The following is a 16,875-nucleotide window of genomic DNA, read 5'->3' as shown; positions in this document are numbered from 1 at the left end:
AATTTAGCGTAATGCCTGTGTTATCTCCAGGGCCAGCTGTAGACACATTCCACACAACACACACCCCCACATCTCATCTACCTCCACTGCTTAAACCTTCAAATCAGCCCAAATTAGATCATGTTTTTATAATTAAATTTGTTTTTTGGAATATCGAGACTATATATTTTCCCTGCATCTCTTATTGTTTTGGGCCATGTTTCTTCATCTGCTTGTTGTCAGCTTTTTTATTTATTATGTCATAGTCTCTATGTCATTGAGACAGCCATGGGTCAAAATATCCTTCTTAGATGTAAAGGGAATCACATGTTTTCATATTATGAATGCCTGTCAAGCTTTCCCTCGCCCCCCACCCTTGTCCATGTCTGACCGACGCATCAATGAATACACACAGACTTAGAGATTCAGCAGTCAGAGCGGCATGCTGAATCTAAATTGTCCACATTTGGTCGGTGGTTTGGATTGGTTTCTGCGGCTTCTCATGCATGTCTTCTGTGTCTGGGCTCAAGCCCTCTTCTTGCATGTGTTTGTGCATGTGGGTTTTATCTGTTTTGGCGGTGCTGCAGTTGAGTGTGGCCCATCTGGACTCTGTCCTCCTGCCAGTCCTAGCAGTTTACATTCCTCAGTGCATCTGCCCCAGTAATTCCACACTGATTACTCTGTGCTTGTGCTTTTCCTGGATGTCCTTCCATACGGTATGTGCTGGTTTCCCACAATCCAGTTCGGTAGAGTTTGAAGGATATAGTTTGACCTCATCATGTTATTTCTTCAGCAATCATTTATGAGTTCCATTCCCATATTTGTGTTATTCTGCACACTTTACCCTGCTTTATAGTGAGCTGTATTTGATACGAGATCAGTATTCACATGGGGACCTACTGATTACACTCAATCAAAAGACCAAGACCTCCTTGACCTTGTTTAATTGTTTCCATTATAATTTGCTGGTATCAGCTGTAGGTTCGTTTTGCTTCCCTAACCCATATTCACTCAGTATTTAGGGTTTGTCCCTCACTCAGATACCCAGAGAGAGAGGCTTTAGAAAACCACCCCGTTTGCTTACTCCCCAGGCACATAACTCCAAACTGGGCCAACCAGCTGGGCTCCCTCCCATGACAGACCTTTACCCTGACAGGACATTTCCTTTAAACACCTTTTCCAGGAGCCAGTCGGAAGACACTCTAAGTGAAGTTAAGACCCAAGTCCACCCACCTCCCACTCTGTCCCCTCCCCAAATTAGCCAGCGTACAGCTGCTGCTCCCTTGCCAATCCGTTTTGGGATGATCCCTGCCAGATCCCCCTCTGAACGCAAAAAAGCTGTCACTCTCATACCAACTAATTACCAAGACATAGTGTCAGGAGACTTTGAGGAGACGATCAAGCAGTCCCAAGCCTCAGCAGCATCTCAGTCTGGTGCCCAAGACTCCCGTCCTCAGACTCCCATCAGTGAGGGCTCCTGGAAGGACCAGACTCACTGGCCCTTGGCTAAAGTGGGTAGACCCAGTTCCAAAATTTTTGAGAAGGTACGAGTCTTCGAGGAAAGGAGAAGGAGCACTGACCACACTGAAGGCTCCATCTCTGGGCGCTCTTGGGCTGGATTCAACCAGGCCGCATCCATTGACTCAGACGATGGGGGAAGCCGGTTGAGGATTTCCAGAGAAAACTCCAGAGAGGACCTGCGAGAGACACTGAAAGCTGATGCTGCAGAACGGCGGTCTAGTTTCCGCCAGAGGGCTGCTTCCCTGGAGGATAGGTCCCATTACTCCCAGAAGGTCCAGGAGATTGAGAACAAGTTCACACAGGAGCTCCAGCGAATCAAGAACCTGATGGGGAAATCCCATATGAAAAAGTCCTTTTCCACAGAGCAGGTGCACCAACATGGACGGCAACCTTTGAGAAAGCTGGAGCCCATCCCGCCCCAGGTCCTACAGAAACTGCAAGACAGAGAACGCATCCAATGGCAGCAGGAGCAGGGAGAGCAACTCACAGAGTCATTAGTGCAAAAATCACCGTCATCTCCTGAAGGACGACTGCATCAGAGCCAGTTGAATCCTCAACAAGAATCAAACCATAGACCAGACACAATGAAATCTTCAGTGATCAGCATAACAGTGAGTAGGCTTGGGGAGAAGTCAAACTCCTCTGAAAGCAAGCCACTTGCTGAGCTCCCTGGGCAGCGTTCCTCAAGGCAGATACAAAGAAGCATCCCAGTCAAGGAGGCATCAACAGAGATGTCACACACATCCAAAGATCAGACACCTTCTCAACCACCAAAAGAAAAGTCACCCCCCAGGAAGGTGCAGCCATCCATACCCAAGGTGGACCAGACCCAAGTAAAATCACTTGTTCAGACAGAGCCTCCCCATGTTGAAGAGCGTCCCACTCAGCCACCACCAAAACCCCCAAGGCTTTTACGCTCTGTCTCTTCAACCACTAGCCCAATGTCAAAGGAAGAGACGAGGGAGGCACAGCTAATACCTGCATCTCTAGCTCACAGGCTTTCCATCCCTATTATCATTGTGGAAGAAGATCCTATGAAAGAGGATGTTCTCATGTTAAAAAACCAGGTAGAGAAAGCTGAAGTTACTGAGGGATGGAGGTCCTGGACAGGCATGGGGAAGGTCCACCATGCCAAGCCATTGTCTCCTGATACAGGTGACCATTCTAACATTTTTCCTTTCAGTTTTCTGCTTTGAAGCTCTACTTATATGTCTGAATTTATCAATCCATTAGTTCATTATTACAGTGAAGCATCACAGTTGTATAGACATTTCAGATTACCCATCACCCCACATCATCTGAGGCCTTCATGCAGATTCCATGGATGTCTTATATGAGTCAGGAGGGGAGGACACCATGGAGGCCCCCATGTTCGAGTCCCCTCTGCAGGACACCGTGGTGTCGGCTGGCTCAGAGGTGGTCTTGAAGTGCATTATTACTGGTATCCCTTTGCCAGAAGGCAAGTGACCACTCCCCTTTCTGCTCCAGTGTTTAGACAGTTTGGGTTATATTAAGGATAGGGTTAGCACTCAATCAAGACTTTCTTGGTTAATATGATTTTATGAGAACAATTCCTCTAGCTTTTAGGTGCCATTCTCAGGCAAGTACTTTTTAAGGGTTCAGCTCTAAACATATATTTAAGCATAAAACATTTTAATCCAGTAATAAGCGTGCTCTGTAAAGGGTTGAGCTGTCAAACTTCACAGAATGGGAGAGTACTGGAGCAGGATTGCTAAGAGAGATCAAATGTTTATGTGTTTTACCCCAGTGACCTGGTGGAAGGGTAACACGGAGATAAAGAACAGCCCTATGCACTCGATCAGGATGGAGGGGAACAGACACTCACTGGTGATTGAGCAGCTGAATGCCAGCCATGTCGGGTCATACACAGTGATGGCTGCCAACTGCACAGGTCGGACATCCTGCAGCGCTATGCTCTTTATCAAATCAGGTGAGTGGAAATTCAAGGATGAAAGGGGAAGATACGGGAACATGCAGAATGAAAAGAGCATGAATGGTTTTCCAGTTAACCTATATGTGATGAATGTTGGATACCTCATGGAGAAGATTTTAAAATGCTAAATCACTTTCATCGAACCGCTCATGGTGTGAAACCTGCCACATCACCTGCGAATAAGTGAATGGCCTCTCCGTTTAGCTAAAACAGATTCAACAGACTTCATCATAGCAAAGTCAATGTCAAAGTATGTGAATATTAGTTACTAGAGACAGTAGGCAACCAAGAGGTAAAAGGTCACTGTGTACATGGACAAATGCTTTACACATGTGAAGCCACTGTGTCATTCCATGTCCATTATATAATAGCAGTGACGTGAGTTTCGGGGCTTCATCTACAATGTGTCTGGTCTGGTCTGGTCTCCTCATGCCTATCCATCAGCCTCCTGTTACAACCATTCTCATCTATCACAGCTCTAACTCTGCTGATAATTACCATATCAATGCAGATCACACCGTTAAAACTGCACAGTGATGTATTAAATAACAAAAACATATGTTGTTTGTTGTCTATACTGCATACAAAGACAGAACACTGTAACCTCATATTTTATCAATACTGAGTTATGACTGAAACTGGGTCTCTTAGGCTCTGTTTTGTCTTTTGACAAAATGGTTTTGTTCAGCTATATGCAGTTTTGAAGAAAATATTATTTACCTACCTGGTACACATTTGGGTGGACAGTCAAAAAACAGTGTTAGTGTCAATACTGTGTTTTGCTTTTGTGGGCAGTATAGCTGACTTTGATTTTATGTGGGTACTTCTTGTATGTGTCAAAGTGTAATTTGCCTTCTAGACAAAAATGATAGCAACTGATAGAAATGAGTCCAAGATGACAGAGAGGGTTGCAGAGCAGCTATGCTGGCCCAGGGAGTCACATTCAGCGAGGTGCTGAGAGCGAAAATACATTGGTTAAACTAAGCTAGTATACACTCACCTAAAGGATTATTAGAAACATCATACTAATACGGTGTTTGACCCCCTTTCGCCTTCAGAACTGCCTTAATTCTACGTGGCATTGATTCAACAAGGTGCTGAAAGCATTCTTTAGAAATGTTGGCCCATATTGATAGGATAGCATCTTGCAGTTGATGGAGATTTGTGGGATGCACATCCAGGGCACGAAGCTCCCATTCCACCACATCACAAAGATGCTCTATTGGGTTGAGATCTGGTGACTGTGGGGGCCATTTTAGTACAGTGAACTCATTGTCATGTTCAAGAAACCAATTTGTAATGATTCAAGCTTTGTTACATGGTGCATTATCCTGCTGGCAGTAGCCATCAGAGGATGGGTACATGGTGGTCATAAAGGGATGGACATGGTCAGAAACAATGCTCAGGTAGGCCGTGGCATTTAAACGATGCCCAATTGGCACTAAGGGGCCTAAAGTGTGCCAAGAAAACATCCCCCACACCATTACACCACCACCACCAGCCTGCACAGTGGTAACAAGGCATGATGGATCCATGTTCTCATTCTGTTTACGCCAAATTCTGACTCTACCATTTGAATGTCTCAACAGAAATCGAGACTCATCAGACCAGGCAACATTTTTCCAGTCTTCAACTGTCCAATTTTGGTGAGCTTGTGCAAATTGTAGTCTCTTTTTCCTATTTGTAGTGGAGATGAGTGGTACCCGGTGGGGTCTTCTGCTGTTGTAGCCCATCCGCCTCAAGGTTGTGCGTGTTGTGGCTTCACAAATGCTTTGCTGCATACCTCGGTTGTAACGAGTGGTTATTTCAGTCAAAGTTGCTCTTCTATCAGCTTGAATCAGTCGGCCCATTCTCCTCTGACCTCTAGCATCAACAAGGCATTTTCGCCCACAGGACTGCCGCATACTGGATGTTTTTCCCTTTGCACACCATTCTTTGTAAACCCTAGAAATGGTTGTGCATGAAAATCCCAGTAACTGAGCAGATTGTGAAATACTCAGACCGGCCCGTCTGGCACCAACAACCATGCCACGCTCAAAATTGCTTAAATCACCTTTCTTTCCCATTCTGACATTGAGTTTGGAGTTCAGGAGATTGTCTTGACCAGGACCACACCCCTAAATGCATTGAAGCAACTGCCATGTGATTGGTTGATTCGATAATTGCATTAATGAGAAATTGAACAGGTGTTCCTAATAATCCTTTAGGTGAGTGTATATTAGCCAGCATAGTCAATGGGCATGACATGACCCTGTGATGTGACAGATCACCCAGGGGAACAGTCATATTTTATCATTATGTTATCAGTTAATGATAATATGATGGAAAATACCATTTTCGTCTGTGTCAATTAAACATACTGTTATTTGAAAATGAGCTGAAAATACAAGCCAAATCCTTATTTCTTAACTTTTGCAAGTAATAAACGTCTGCAGATGTACAGCACTGAGCTGCATCTCTGCTAAGCTGCGTCTGCACTGAGCTACTTGTTTGCTGACCTGTGTCTGCGTGGAGTTGCATGTTTACTGAACTGCATTTGCAATGAGTTGTATCTGCGCACTGTGTCGGCAGGACCTTGCAGAAGTTGCTAGGCCGTCATTCCGCAGGGTCTATGCACAGCCTTACCACGGCCTCACCACACAGCAGGGAAGGGGATGCTTTACCTTATTAGGGCACCAGATACCAGTGTATTTATAGGGCTTCTCACTTGTAGCCGGTTTCCCATCTCGCCATGCAATTGATGTTGGCTTCCCCCAGCTCCGTGCGCTCTCAGGCCGCAGGGTCCTTAGCATATTGACATTGTGACCCCCTGAATGATGCACTCTGCTTGTTATTTACGCTGAGCTCGCTTACTTTTAGTGCTAATCCAGCAGACTGCTGGCCAGGTCTCACTATAAAGTCTGCAGAGTACAGGCTTGTCCTAATAAATAGAGAGGCAGGAAACACAGTAAACTGTGCAATAGAGGGCTCCTCTGTTAGCTGCTGTAGTGAGAAATTCCACAATAGCATAAGAATGCCCTTTTCTGTGTTTGGGTGAGCAAGGGGGTGGTGGTGGTGAGGGAGAGGGGGAGGGGTGGGGGTGGGACTCTGCTGCACAAACTTCCAGCCCCACTTTGGGTCACTTGTGCTGCCACTGGAAAGTTCACAGAGATGTAACTGAAGTTTGACACACCATGGAGCCATACATGAGTATCTGGTGTTCAGACACGAGCAGGACAGGGATGTAGGGCTAGGTAAGTTCATATCACTGTTCACTACTGCTCAGTGCTGACTATTTGCAGTTTACTACTCACTGTTTACCATTCATTCATTGCTTCTCACTGTTCACTGCTCACCATTCACTGTTTACTGCTCACCGGCTCACACTGTCTGATGCTTACAGGAAACGCCTTGCAGTTAGAGTAATTTCTGTACACTCATTGGACTAAATCTGCATCAGGCCTTTTCAAACAGCAAGTGAACCTGAAATGCTGAGTAGCTCTCAGATCTATTTAATATCATTTAGTGCCTTTTAAGATGTTTTGTCTGGGATGGGCTGGACGTGCCTGGTCCTCCCCGCCCCTCACGTTTTCAAACAGACAGTTGCCCACTTCTCACCTTCTATGCACCTTGTGTGCACATGCCTGTGTGTGAAGCTTACACTCCTTTGTTGTTCGCCGATATACTTTGGTTCTATTTTTGTTTTTCTCTTTCTTAAGTGATGTAGAACTCTTTGTTCTTGCTAATAGTCAGATTGTCACATCATTGTCCCTTGACTTGCTCAATGACCACCCTGAAGCGTGTTGGGTTTGTACATTAAAATTGGGAACCTGGCCAGATGTTGTTTTCTCAGTATTGCTGCCCCTTCAGGCCAGGAAGAGCTGTGCCCATATTTCCTGGGAATTTTCTTAATCATCTGTGATTTAGGACTGCAAGACTTCATCTGAACTCTTGTGTTTGTTCACCTGATTTAGATTTGAATGAATCTAAAGTTTAACCCTTGCACGTATGGTTTTGGAAGACAAAAGTTTAAACTCTTAGAAGCACGAATTGTAATTTTGCATTTCTTAAACAAGTCCATAAGTTGCTGTTTGCTTCTGCATAATTCTTGTCTGTCTGATAGAGATTCACTGTCTGTCTGTCTGATAGAGATTCACTGTCTGTCTGTCTGATAAAGAGTAACTGTCTGCCTGTCTGATAATCACAGTCTGTCTATCTGATATAGAGTCTCTGTCTGATAGTCCCTATCTGTCTGTCTGATAAAGATTCATTGTCTGCCTGTTTGATAGTCACTGTCTGTCTTTCTAATAGAATCACAGTGCCTGTCTAAAAGAGAGTCACAGTCTGTCTGATAGAGTCCCTACTGCCTGTAGATAGAAGGGTACTATCTGCCGGTCTAATTGAGAGTCACAGTCTACCTGTCTAATAGAAATTCACAGTCTGTCTGTTTATCTGATAGAGTCACAGTCTGTATGTCTGAGAGTCAAAGTCTGACTCCCTGCCTAGCCATAGTTTGACTCCCTGCTACCTGACAGAGCCTGCAGAAGACCAGCAAAGAGTCCATGGTGTTCCCTCAGACCTCAGCAGTGCCATCACATCCAATGAAGAACGTCTAAGCCCATTGGAGGAGGGCATGGAGGCAGAGGGAGGGTCATGTCGGGGGCCTGAGTCCAGGCGGGCGGTGGACGTAGCATTCAGGGAAGCCCCGTCATTCCAGGTAAAGGGGGTGCAGCCTCATGCTCTCATGCCCTCGTTTCTAAGGCAGTGAGAAAATGTGTCCCAAAGCCTTTAAATGGCAAAACAACTAGGCTTGAATTTTGATTTGTAGATGCTTATGAACCCCTGCTGAATCTGGGTCAGGTTAGGGTTAGTTATCTTTTCACCGATAACTTCATTTAGCAAATAGGCTTCATATACAGCAGAATCGTGTGGCTTATTTCTTCATCCCACATACATGTCTGACAGGTAACCCTAAACGACCAGGTGGGGACCGAGGGGGATGATATCACCATGAGAGTTTGCGTGCAGGGACAGCCCAAACCGTTGATCTATTGGTGGGTTCCTCAGCCTTACACAGTTAGTTTTATCTTCTGCAGTAGACAATTGATTGGGAATGAAACACCTTCCAGAGAGGGGGAAAATTCATGAGCTTTTGATTCTCCATCCAAAGAGCTTAAAGCATATTTTTCTCTGAATACACTTGCACACTTTCTCTGTTGATGGATCTCCCCTAAAATCCGCTGTCTGTGTTTTCAGGCTACGAGGCCGGCTGGTGATAAAAGCCTCCAATCGGCACACTCTGCAGGAGGCAGAGGATGGCAGCTTTGAGATGCAAATAACTGCAGCTCAGAAGACTGACACAGGGCTGTACACCTGCAAGATTGTCAATGAGTACGGCATGAAGCAGTGTGACTGCCACCTGGAGGTCTTAGGTGAGAGTATGCTCTGAACCTCCCTTGCACCTAGCTCGCATCACTGGTCAGCAGTACTGAAAGTTTCATGTTTCCATTAGAAAAGGCTTCATGCGTTACGCCTTCGTCATTATTGCTTCTGTGAATGTTAAGTCCTCCATGCTGGACTCAATAACGACTCAATAAGTCAGCAGGCACAGTTAATGATGCAGAAAACTATACAGAAAATAATCTGTAATTCTTTTTATTTACACATTTTGTTTACTCACACTAGTTGTGGTTACATATTTATCATATTCATGTACTTCGGCCATGCGGCAGCATACTGCCACATTGACAAGGCTTCATTTGAAAAGATTAAATCAGGACCTGCTGCCTCCCTCCCAGTGGGCCCCCATGGAGCACCCCCCAGGGCTTTCAAACACTTTGGACCTGGCAGCCATTAAATATGGATGACACATTTTATCCAAAGCCTCTCTGAGGCTGACCCTGGTTCCCACTTTGATGTCACACAAATGCCAGGGCTGGAGCTTTCCTCAGAAACTCAGGGCTTAAATGAACTAACAGCAGTGAACAAATGCAATAATAGTAACACAAGAGAAACTAAGGACGCCATATAAAAAGAAGCCATCACTTAGTTGAGGAGACAAGGATTTACTAAAGTGAATTAAAGAAGCTTTATTCAAGTTACCAGAACAATCTGCAAACTTGTTTCACATTTTAAAGTCATGCTGTTTCTCTCCCACTGTGGACTATAATGGAGAATCCTCCCCGGTGCAGAGTGTAACAGAATTACTTGCATTATCTCCATGGTGCAGACGTAACAGAAATACCTGCACTGTCTCACCTGGTATAGACCATAACAGAATGACCTGCCCTGTATTTCCCATTGTAAACTGTCATCTAATGGCCTGCACTTTTTCACTTGATGAAGACCCACAACGAAATGACCTACACTGTCTCCCCCACTGAATACCATAACAGAATGACCTGCACTTTTTCATCCAGTGTACAGCATAATAGAATGACCTGCAATGTCTTGCTCAGTGTAGACTGTAACAAAATGACCTACACTGTCTCTCCCAGTGCCCCCTGTAGATTCAGGCCTAGCCATCACCCGTGAGATTACAGATGTGACAGTGAAGGCTGGGGAGACTGCTCTCTTCGAGTGCTACATGTCAGGTTCCCCAGATGTTGATGTAGACTGGCTGTCAGATAGGAAGCTGATCCAACCAGCGCTGCTCAATTGCAAGATGCACTTTGATGGTAGCACATGCCGCCTGCTGCTCAACTCCGTCCATGAAGATGACAGTGGAACGTACACCTGCAAGCTGAGCACTGCTAAGGGTGAGTGCTGCTCTTACCTGGCACAGACCTCCTCCAGACACCATCCATATTTTTATTCATGTTCACTTACCACTAAGCCAGTCAGGATTGTGACAGTTGATAGTTTAGCATATACAGGTACATCTGTTTAAATCAAAGCAGCATTCATATTCATATAGCAGTTATTTCTAGTTTTGTTTATTTAATAACTTCACACATGCTAGAATTCAGAAGAAAAAGCAGAGACACTCAGACTTCAGACAGATTGCTTAATCCTACAAAGAATTACAACAGCATGGAAGTCACATTCAGCATCATCATGGAAAAGTGCAGGGTGGCATCTGAAGAAGCGTATTTGTATGCTTCAGTAGATCATGGGCTCTTTTCTTCTGCTAATGATTCCAGTGGAGTTAACTTCTAGCGCCTACCTCAAAGTGATCCCATCCACCGAGCCGATGTTCACCCGTAAGCTCGATGTGCTGGAGGTGCTGGAAGGCCGAACGGCTCGCTTTGACTGCAAGGTCAGCGGAACGCCATCCCCTAACATCATCTGGAAGCACTTTGGTAAGGAGTTGCCAAATATTCAGGCAAATACCAGACAAGTCTAGCAGAACCCTGTTCCACACTCCTCTGTTCTGTTCTGCACTCCTCTCTTCTATTTTATGCTCCTCTCTTCTGTTCCTACTGTTCCATACTCCCCTCTTTTGTTCCGCACTCCTCTATTCTGTTCCATACTCTTTTCTGTTCCACACACCCCTCTTCTATTCCGCACTTTCCTTTTCTGTTCCACACTCCTCTTTTGTTCCATACTCCCCTATTCTGTTCCACATTTCTCTATTATGATCCTCTCCTGTTCCTACTGCCCTCTTCTGTTATAAGAACATAAGAAATTTACAAACGAAAGGAGGCCATTCGGCCCATCAAGCTCGTTTGGGGAGAACTTAACTAATAACTCAGATTTTGTTATCAATTTCTCTTGTAGCTTCCTCAAAGAACTCAAGTAAATTCGTTAAATAGGATCTACCTCTCCTATATCCATGTTAGCTATCCCTCAGAATGTTATTTGCATCCAGGTAATCTACCATTTTCACTTGGATTATAGCTTCCATTATTTTTCCAGTAATGCTAGTTAAACTGATTGGCCTATAGTTTGCTGGATTACTTCTATCCCCTTGTTTGAATATGGGCATTATATTAGCACTTCCCTCTTCTGTTCCACGCTCCCGTCTTCTGTTCCACACTCCTTTTATTCCAAATTTCTCTATTCTATTCCATACTCCCCTGTAATGTTCCACACTCCTCTAGTCTGTTCCACACGCCTCTATTTTGTCTTCATGCTCCTCTGTTCTGTTCTGCACTCCTCTCTTCTATTTTATGCTCCTGTCTTTTGTTCCACACTCCTCTATTCCGTCCTATTCTCTTTTCTGTTCCACACTCCTCTTTTGTTCCATACTCCTCTGTTCTGTTACACACTCCTCTATTATGTTCCATGATCCTCTCCTGTTCCTACTGCCCTCTTCTGTTCTGCACTCCCCTCTTCTTTTCCACACTTCCCTCTTCTGTTCCACGCTCCCCTCTTCTGTTCCACACTCTTTTTTTTCCAAATTTCTCTATTCTGTTCCACATTCCCCTATTCTATCTTCTCTTTCACATTCTTTTCTGTTCCATGCTCCCCCTATTCTGTTCCACATTCTTCTATGCTGTTCTACACTTCCCTATTTTGTTCCACACTCCCCCCTTCTTCCCACTGTGCAGTTGCTACACTGTGATTTCTGATGAAATTACTGCAGTATATTAGATTTGTGTGATTTCCCCTCCTGTCTGGGAGGTGTATTGTCTACTGATGCACTCCCTCCCCCCAGACCTCACACTTACAGACAGTGAAAGCGTGCGCATGCTGAAGGACAAGGGCCGCCACTCCCTGCTCATCCTGCATGCCAGCAGCAGCGACGAGGGTCTGTACACAGCAGTGGCGTATAACGCGCATGGGATGGCAGAGAGTTCTGCTGAGCTGTATGTGCAGGAACCCAGGCCCACCATCTCCTCGCAAATGTAGGCGTCTGTTTTATGCCTGTCCCATTTTGCCATTATAACTATTAGAACAATAACTACAATGGAAGTAATTATGCATACTGCTGCCTTGCCATGAATGTGCTACCAGCCTTTTTAACAGAGTTCTATACCTGCAGCCATGAAACTTTTTCCTAAAGTTAAGTAATACATCAGTAGGCAAATTAATACTTCCATGGGTTTCTTTGTTTCCCAGGTAACACCCATAAAAACACAGACTGTTCCGTGCAGAAAACCAAATACCTAGTTCCCTGTATTCATGCTGTTTGCCATTATTGTGATTCTTACTGAGATACCTACTTACAACATGCACATGAGCGGTTCTCATCAGACAGGTGACCAAGGAGAGCAGATGACATGAAGATCACATGAACAGATATGAAGGAGCATGAATATGCTACACATGACAATCTCTTTCTCTTCTTCTGTGCTCCTCTTCTCTGGTGGCCTGCAGGGCAAAGCTGGAGAAGATGCCATCCATCCCAGAGGAGCCAGAGGTGGTGGAGAGTGAGGTGGAGCGCTACACCATGCCAGATTTTGTGAAGTCGCTGTTTGACCTGGAAGTGGTGCAGGGTAGGGAGGCTGTGCTGCGCTGCCAGGTAGCTGGCCTGCCGTACCCTTCCATCGCCTGGTTTCACAACGGCCACAAGATTGACAGCACAGATGACAGGAAGATGGTACAGCGTGAGTGGGTGTGACAGCTCCCAGTGTGCCGGAAGACATTAGGCTTCTTTCACAATCTATGGTGGCCTGGCTGCATGTGTCACATGACCAGGCAGTTAATCAGGTCTCACTCCATTTAGGTCCAGTCTCATGCTAACTGAGTCAAGCCCAGGTCAGGTGTCTTGGAGCTGAATGAGCAGCCATCACTGACGTCTGTCAAAGACGTCTGTCTTTGTTTGGACTCTTGCAGACCAAGATGTGCACAGCCTGGTCATTCGTATGGTCTGCCACACCCATGGTGGTGTCTACAAGAGTGTCATCTCTAACAGGGTGGGAAAGGCCACCTGCTATGCTCACCTCTATGTGACAGGTGAGATCTGCAGTTCTGTACTTTCACGGAACCCTGTGTAGCCCCGAATTATTTTTTAATTATTAATTATTGTTTTGCAGAATATTCAGTGTGTATGTGTAAGGTCTCTGGTGTGTCCTCTCTGCAGATATCCTACCAGAGCCTCCTGATGGGCCTCCAGTTGTAGAGGCCATCACCGGGAAGATTATCAGCCTGCGCTGGAACAAACCCAAAAGACTGCACCCATCTATAGGTACTGTCTATGCTAGTCCAGTCTGCAGTTACAGAATCCTGCTTCAGTTCTGAGTTGTACTTTCTGGCAGGGAAATGTTTGTCTCCAAGGCTGGTCCTCATCAAGCTCACAGCCACAGAGTGTTCAGCTACATCATTACCTGCTCCTTCAGTCTGCTGCTGGCTGAGCCTCCACATTCACAGTGGGAAACCCTGTGACCTATAGGAGGACAAATGTGGTGCATGATCAGTGAAAAAGAGCAATGTCAGCATCACACAGAGTGTGACCTGACATGTTGTTCTTACTGCAGACTCCAGTTCCCTGATGTTTGTTGTGCAGCAGCAAGCTGTGGGCTCAAACCAGTGGAGCATCATCGCCTCCAGCCTGAAACAAACATGTTACACAATAACATCGCTTTGCAAGGGGGTGAAGTACTGCTTCAGGGTCCTTTCTGCTACTAGCAAGGCTTTGAGCAAGCCCTCACCTTCTACAGATCCCCTACAGCTTGTGGAAAGAGGTATGACATGAGGACAATAATATAGTATATTATAGTATCTAACCTCATTTAGGCCTCTTTCAGGATTAGTATGGATATTCAGCTGTTTGGTGTGGTTCTGGTACTTGACCCTGCATCCATCTGGACCCACAGCCCCCCTGACTTTCCCCGACCCTTCTTTTCACACAGGTCCATATCTTCCAGAAGCTCCCGTCCTTATCGACAAGCCAGATATCGTCTACATGGTTGAGAATCAGCCAGTTAACATGACCGTAACTCTGAACCATGTCCAAGCCACAGTCATCTGGAAAAGGCAGGTGGTCTGAACACTCTCTCTCAACCCAAACGGCCATCTTTCATTAATTTAATAAATGCATTCATCTCTCCTGTAAAGCCAGAACTTCACATTCTCTCATGCTGACATTGTGCCATTGTGTAAGGTCAGCATGATTCACCGTGTGTCAAATCCCCCCCCCCCCGTCTACATAAACCTTTCCCCCCTTTTTAATAAACCTGTCACTCATTGTGACTGCTTGCCATCTGCAGGAATGGAGTGCAGCTGGAGAACAAACCTGGCGAGTTTGAACTGAGCATGCCCGATGACAACCAGCATACCCTTTGCATCAGCAGAGCCAGGGCTAGCGACGTGGGCCAGCTCATCTGCGTGGCCAGCAACCCACTCGGCAATGACTCCTGCATCCTCATGCTGGACATGGCAGGTCTGCCCTCTTACTAGTACCCCTCCATAATGCAGGATTGTGGGAAATCTGTCACAAGGATGATCCTGATAGGACAAACCTATAAAGGCTCTTGTTCCAGCTGCATATATTTAAATACTCAACAAATCATTTGACAATTTAAAATATTAATTTATATTCAATTAAGTTTAATTTGATAAAGGATAAATAAATAAATAAATTTATTTATTTAAGGATAAATAAATTTTCTCTGTGCCCAGTAATTAGGTATCAATAGTCTATATGTTGACAAAAAAATATTTTACACACACAACCTTCCAGAAATAGCTTCAGTCCTTGGTCTTGCAGGTATGCCTGGTTTTGTTCCCTAAGAATTGTGGGTAATCTCTTCGTGGATGACCGCTGTGCTTTTTCACATGGTCTTTTCTTAGCTCCGCCCACATTTGAGTCTATCATGGAGGATATGGATGTGCATATTGGGGAGACATCCCGCTTGGTGGTGGTCGTTTACGGCAAGCCCATCCCTGATATCATGTGGTACAAGGTGGGCATCACCGATGTCTGTTAGTTTTACCAAAGCTCCCCAATGCTTCAGGAAGGAGAGTTATAGATGGGATGATGAGCTGCAGTCATTTATGCCTAACTGCTCCTGCTCCTTTTCTATTTGTGACCTCCAGATTTGTGTTCAGTGGGTGACATATTTACCTGCACCATATTCCTCATAAATCCAGTTCCATAAGTACAATACATACTGACATCAGCTAGCCTTCAGCTCTGTTTCTGCTGGAAATTATGCATAACTGATTTCACTTAAGCTTTCAATGGTCAAACCCTGCCTCCCATCACTTTCATATTCACACAATATTGGCATGAAATGGGCTCACTGTTTGTCTTTATGATGTTACGTTTAGCATTTGCTCTATGTTCTTCAAATGTTCCTGTTGTCCAGGATGACATGCTGCTGTCAGAGAGCAGCCATTTCACCTTTGTGTACGACGACACAGAGTGCTCGCTGGTGATCCTCAACACACAGGAGGAGGACTCAGGGGTCTACACCTGTACGGCCCAGAACCTGGCCGGCTCCATGTCCTGCAAGGCTGAGCTCACTGTGCTCACAGGTGGGGTACTGTGGGTGAGGGCACAGTGTCTTCAGTCTGACATGGTCCCACAAAGTCCCCAGAAGCTTCTGAATTCAGTCATCTGGATCTAACACACACTCCTGCTCAGGACCGCTAGAAAATAACAGGCTGTAAAAGAAATACCATGAATGTTGAATAAGGGTCCAATGAAGATTAACATCTAGTTTCTGAGATAAAAATGACGATTATATCGTTCAGGCAGTGACAGGCTGTTTCTCATTATACGATGAGTTTAATAGCTTAATTAGGTAAAAGGTGACTATATGATGACTTGATAAAATTGTCATCCTTTGAGAGATTTTAATTGGGTTTTGAAGTAAAACCAGCAACAGTGTGTATAATCAGGTCTCCTAACATGAGGATGTGTGATGTTCCGATAGCTGCCAAGCAGGAAACAGAGGAACCCATGGAAGGTGAGGAGACCATTCTGAGGAAGATGAGGAGGCTCACAGACTACTATGACATCCACAAGGAGATTGGCAGGTGAGTGCCTGGCAGAAGGAGCAAAATAATGAAACATAGTAGAACAATGAGGAACATGATGGAACATGAACGTAGATTTCAGGAACTCATCATGCAGTATGATACCTTTGTCTGACCATATACTGTAGATCTGTAGGTTCTTCTTGAAAGGCATGACAGCAATGTTCATACATAGACAGACAGATGATATCCATACCAACTGGTGATCCCTCCCCCTTTTGTGGTCCAATGCACTGTTTCTCCAGGGGGGCCTTCTCCTATGTGAAGCGGGTGACACAGAAAGCCAACAAGGCAGAGTTTGCAGCAAAGTTCGTCTCAGTCCGTGCCAAGAGGAAGACGTCCGCCCTGAGGGAGATGAGGCTACTCTTGCGGCTGGAGCATGAGAGGATCATCTACTTTCATGATGCCTTCGAGAAGAAGAATGTCATCGTCATTGTCACTGAGCTGTATCCCTATGGGTTTTTCATGATTGTTTACCACAGATAACGTACCATCTCACCAAGGATAAGGTGCTCCTTCCCGCAGTGAACTAGTCTATCCTCAGCTCCAACTTCTGCTTGTGTCTTTATGGAGGC

The 16,875-nt window shown here is 45.2% G+C and overlaps 1 protein-coding gene across 12 annotated transcripts in view; it reads left to right on the top strand.

The window, feature by feature from the left end:
• LOC111842934 (striated muscle enriched protein kinase) overlaps nt 1–16,875 on the top strand; it is a 51,080-nt gene that overhangs the window by 21,566 nt on the left and 12,639 nt on the right. For 11 of the 12 annotated variants that reach the window (XM_072717036.1, XM_023810073.2, XM_023810080.2 and 8 more), the window contains 20 exons: nt 1,163–2,655; nt 2,816–2,959; nt 3,269–3,451; nt 5,044–5,100; nt 7,969–8,150; nt 8,399–8,487; nt 8,690–8,865; nt 9,931–10,191; nt 10,576–10,734; nt 12,033–12,222; nt 12,695–12,924; nt 13,154–13,273; nt 13,401–13,505; nt 13,795–14,001; nt 14,170–14,293; nt 14,527–14,699; nt 15,110–15,222; nt 15,628–15,796; nt 16,198–16,300; nt 16,546–16,746. In XM_072717036.1, the coding sequence (XP_072573137.1) occupies nt 1,163–2,655; nt 2,816–2,959; nt 3,269–3,451; nt 5,044–5,100; nt 7,969–8,150; nt 8,399–8,487; nt 8,690–8,865; nt 9,931–10,191; nt 10,576–10,734; nt 12,033–12,222; nt 12,695–12,924; nt 13,154–13,273; nt 13,401–13,505; nt 13,795–14,001; nt 14,170–14,293; nt 14,527–14,699; nt 15,110–15,222; nt 15,628–15,796; nt 16,198–16,300; nt 16,546–16,746 (4,479 nt within the window). Of the gene's footprint in view, nt 1–1,070; nt 2,656–2,815; nt 2,960–3,268; nt 3,452–5,043; nt 5,101–7,968; nt 8,151–8,398; nt 8,488–8,689; nt 8,866–9,930; nt 10,192–10,575; nt 10,735–12,032; nt 12,223–12,694; nt 12,925–13,153; nt 13,274–13,400; nt 13,506–13,794; nt 14,002–14,169; nt 14,294–14,526; nt 14,700–15,109; nt 15,223–15,627; nt 15,797–16,197; nt 16,301–16,545; nt 16,747–16,875 lie in introns of all 12 variants that reach the window. The other variant, XM_072717038.1, reaches the window with a different exon arrangement.

The sequence above is a fragment of the Paramormyrops kingsleyae genome, chromosome 1, assembly GCF_048594095.1.
Source record: "Paramormyrops kingsleyae isolate MSU_618 chromosome 1, PKINGS_0.4, whole genome shotgun sequence".
Lineage (NCBI taxonomy): Eukaryota > Metazoa > Chordata > Actinopteri > Osteoglossiformes > Mormyridae > Paramormyrops > Paramormyrops kingsleyae.
Note: the sequence above shows the minus strand (reverse complement) of the source record. Positions and strands in the feature narration are given on the sequence as shown.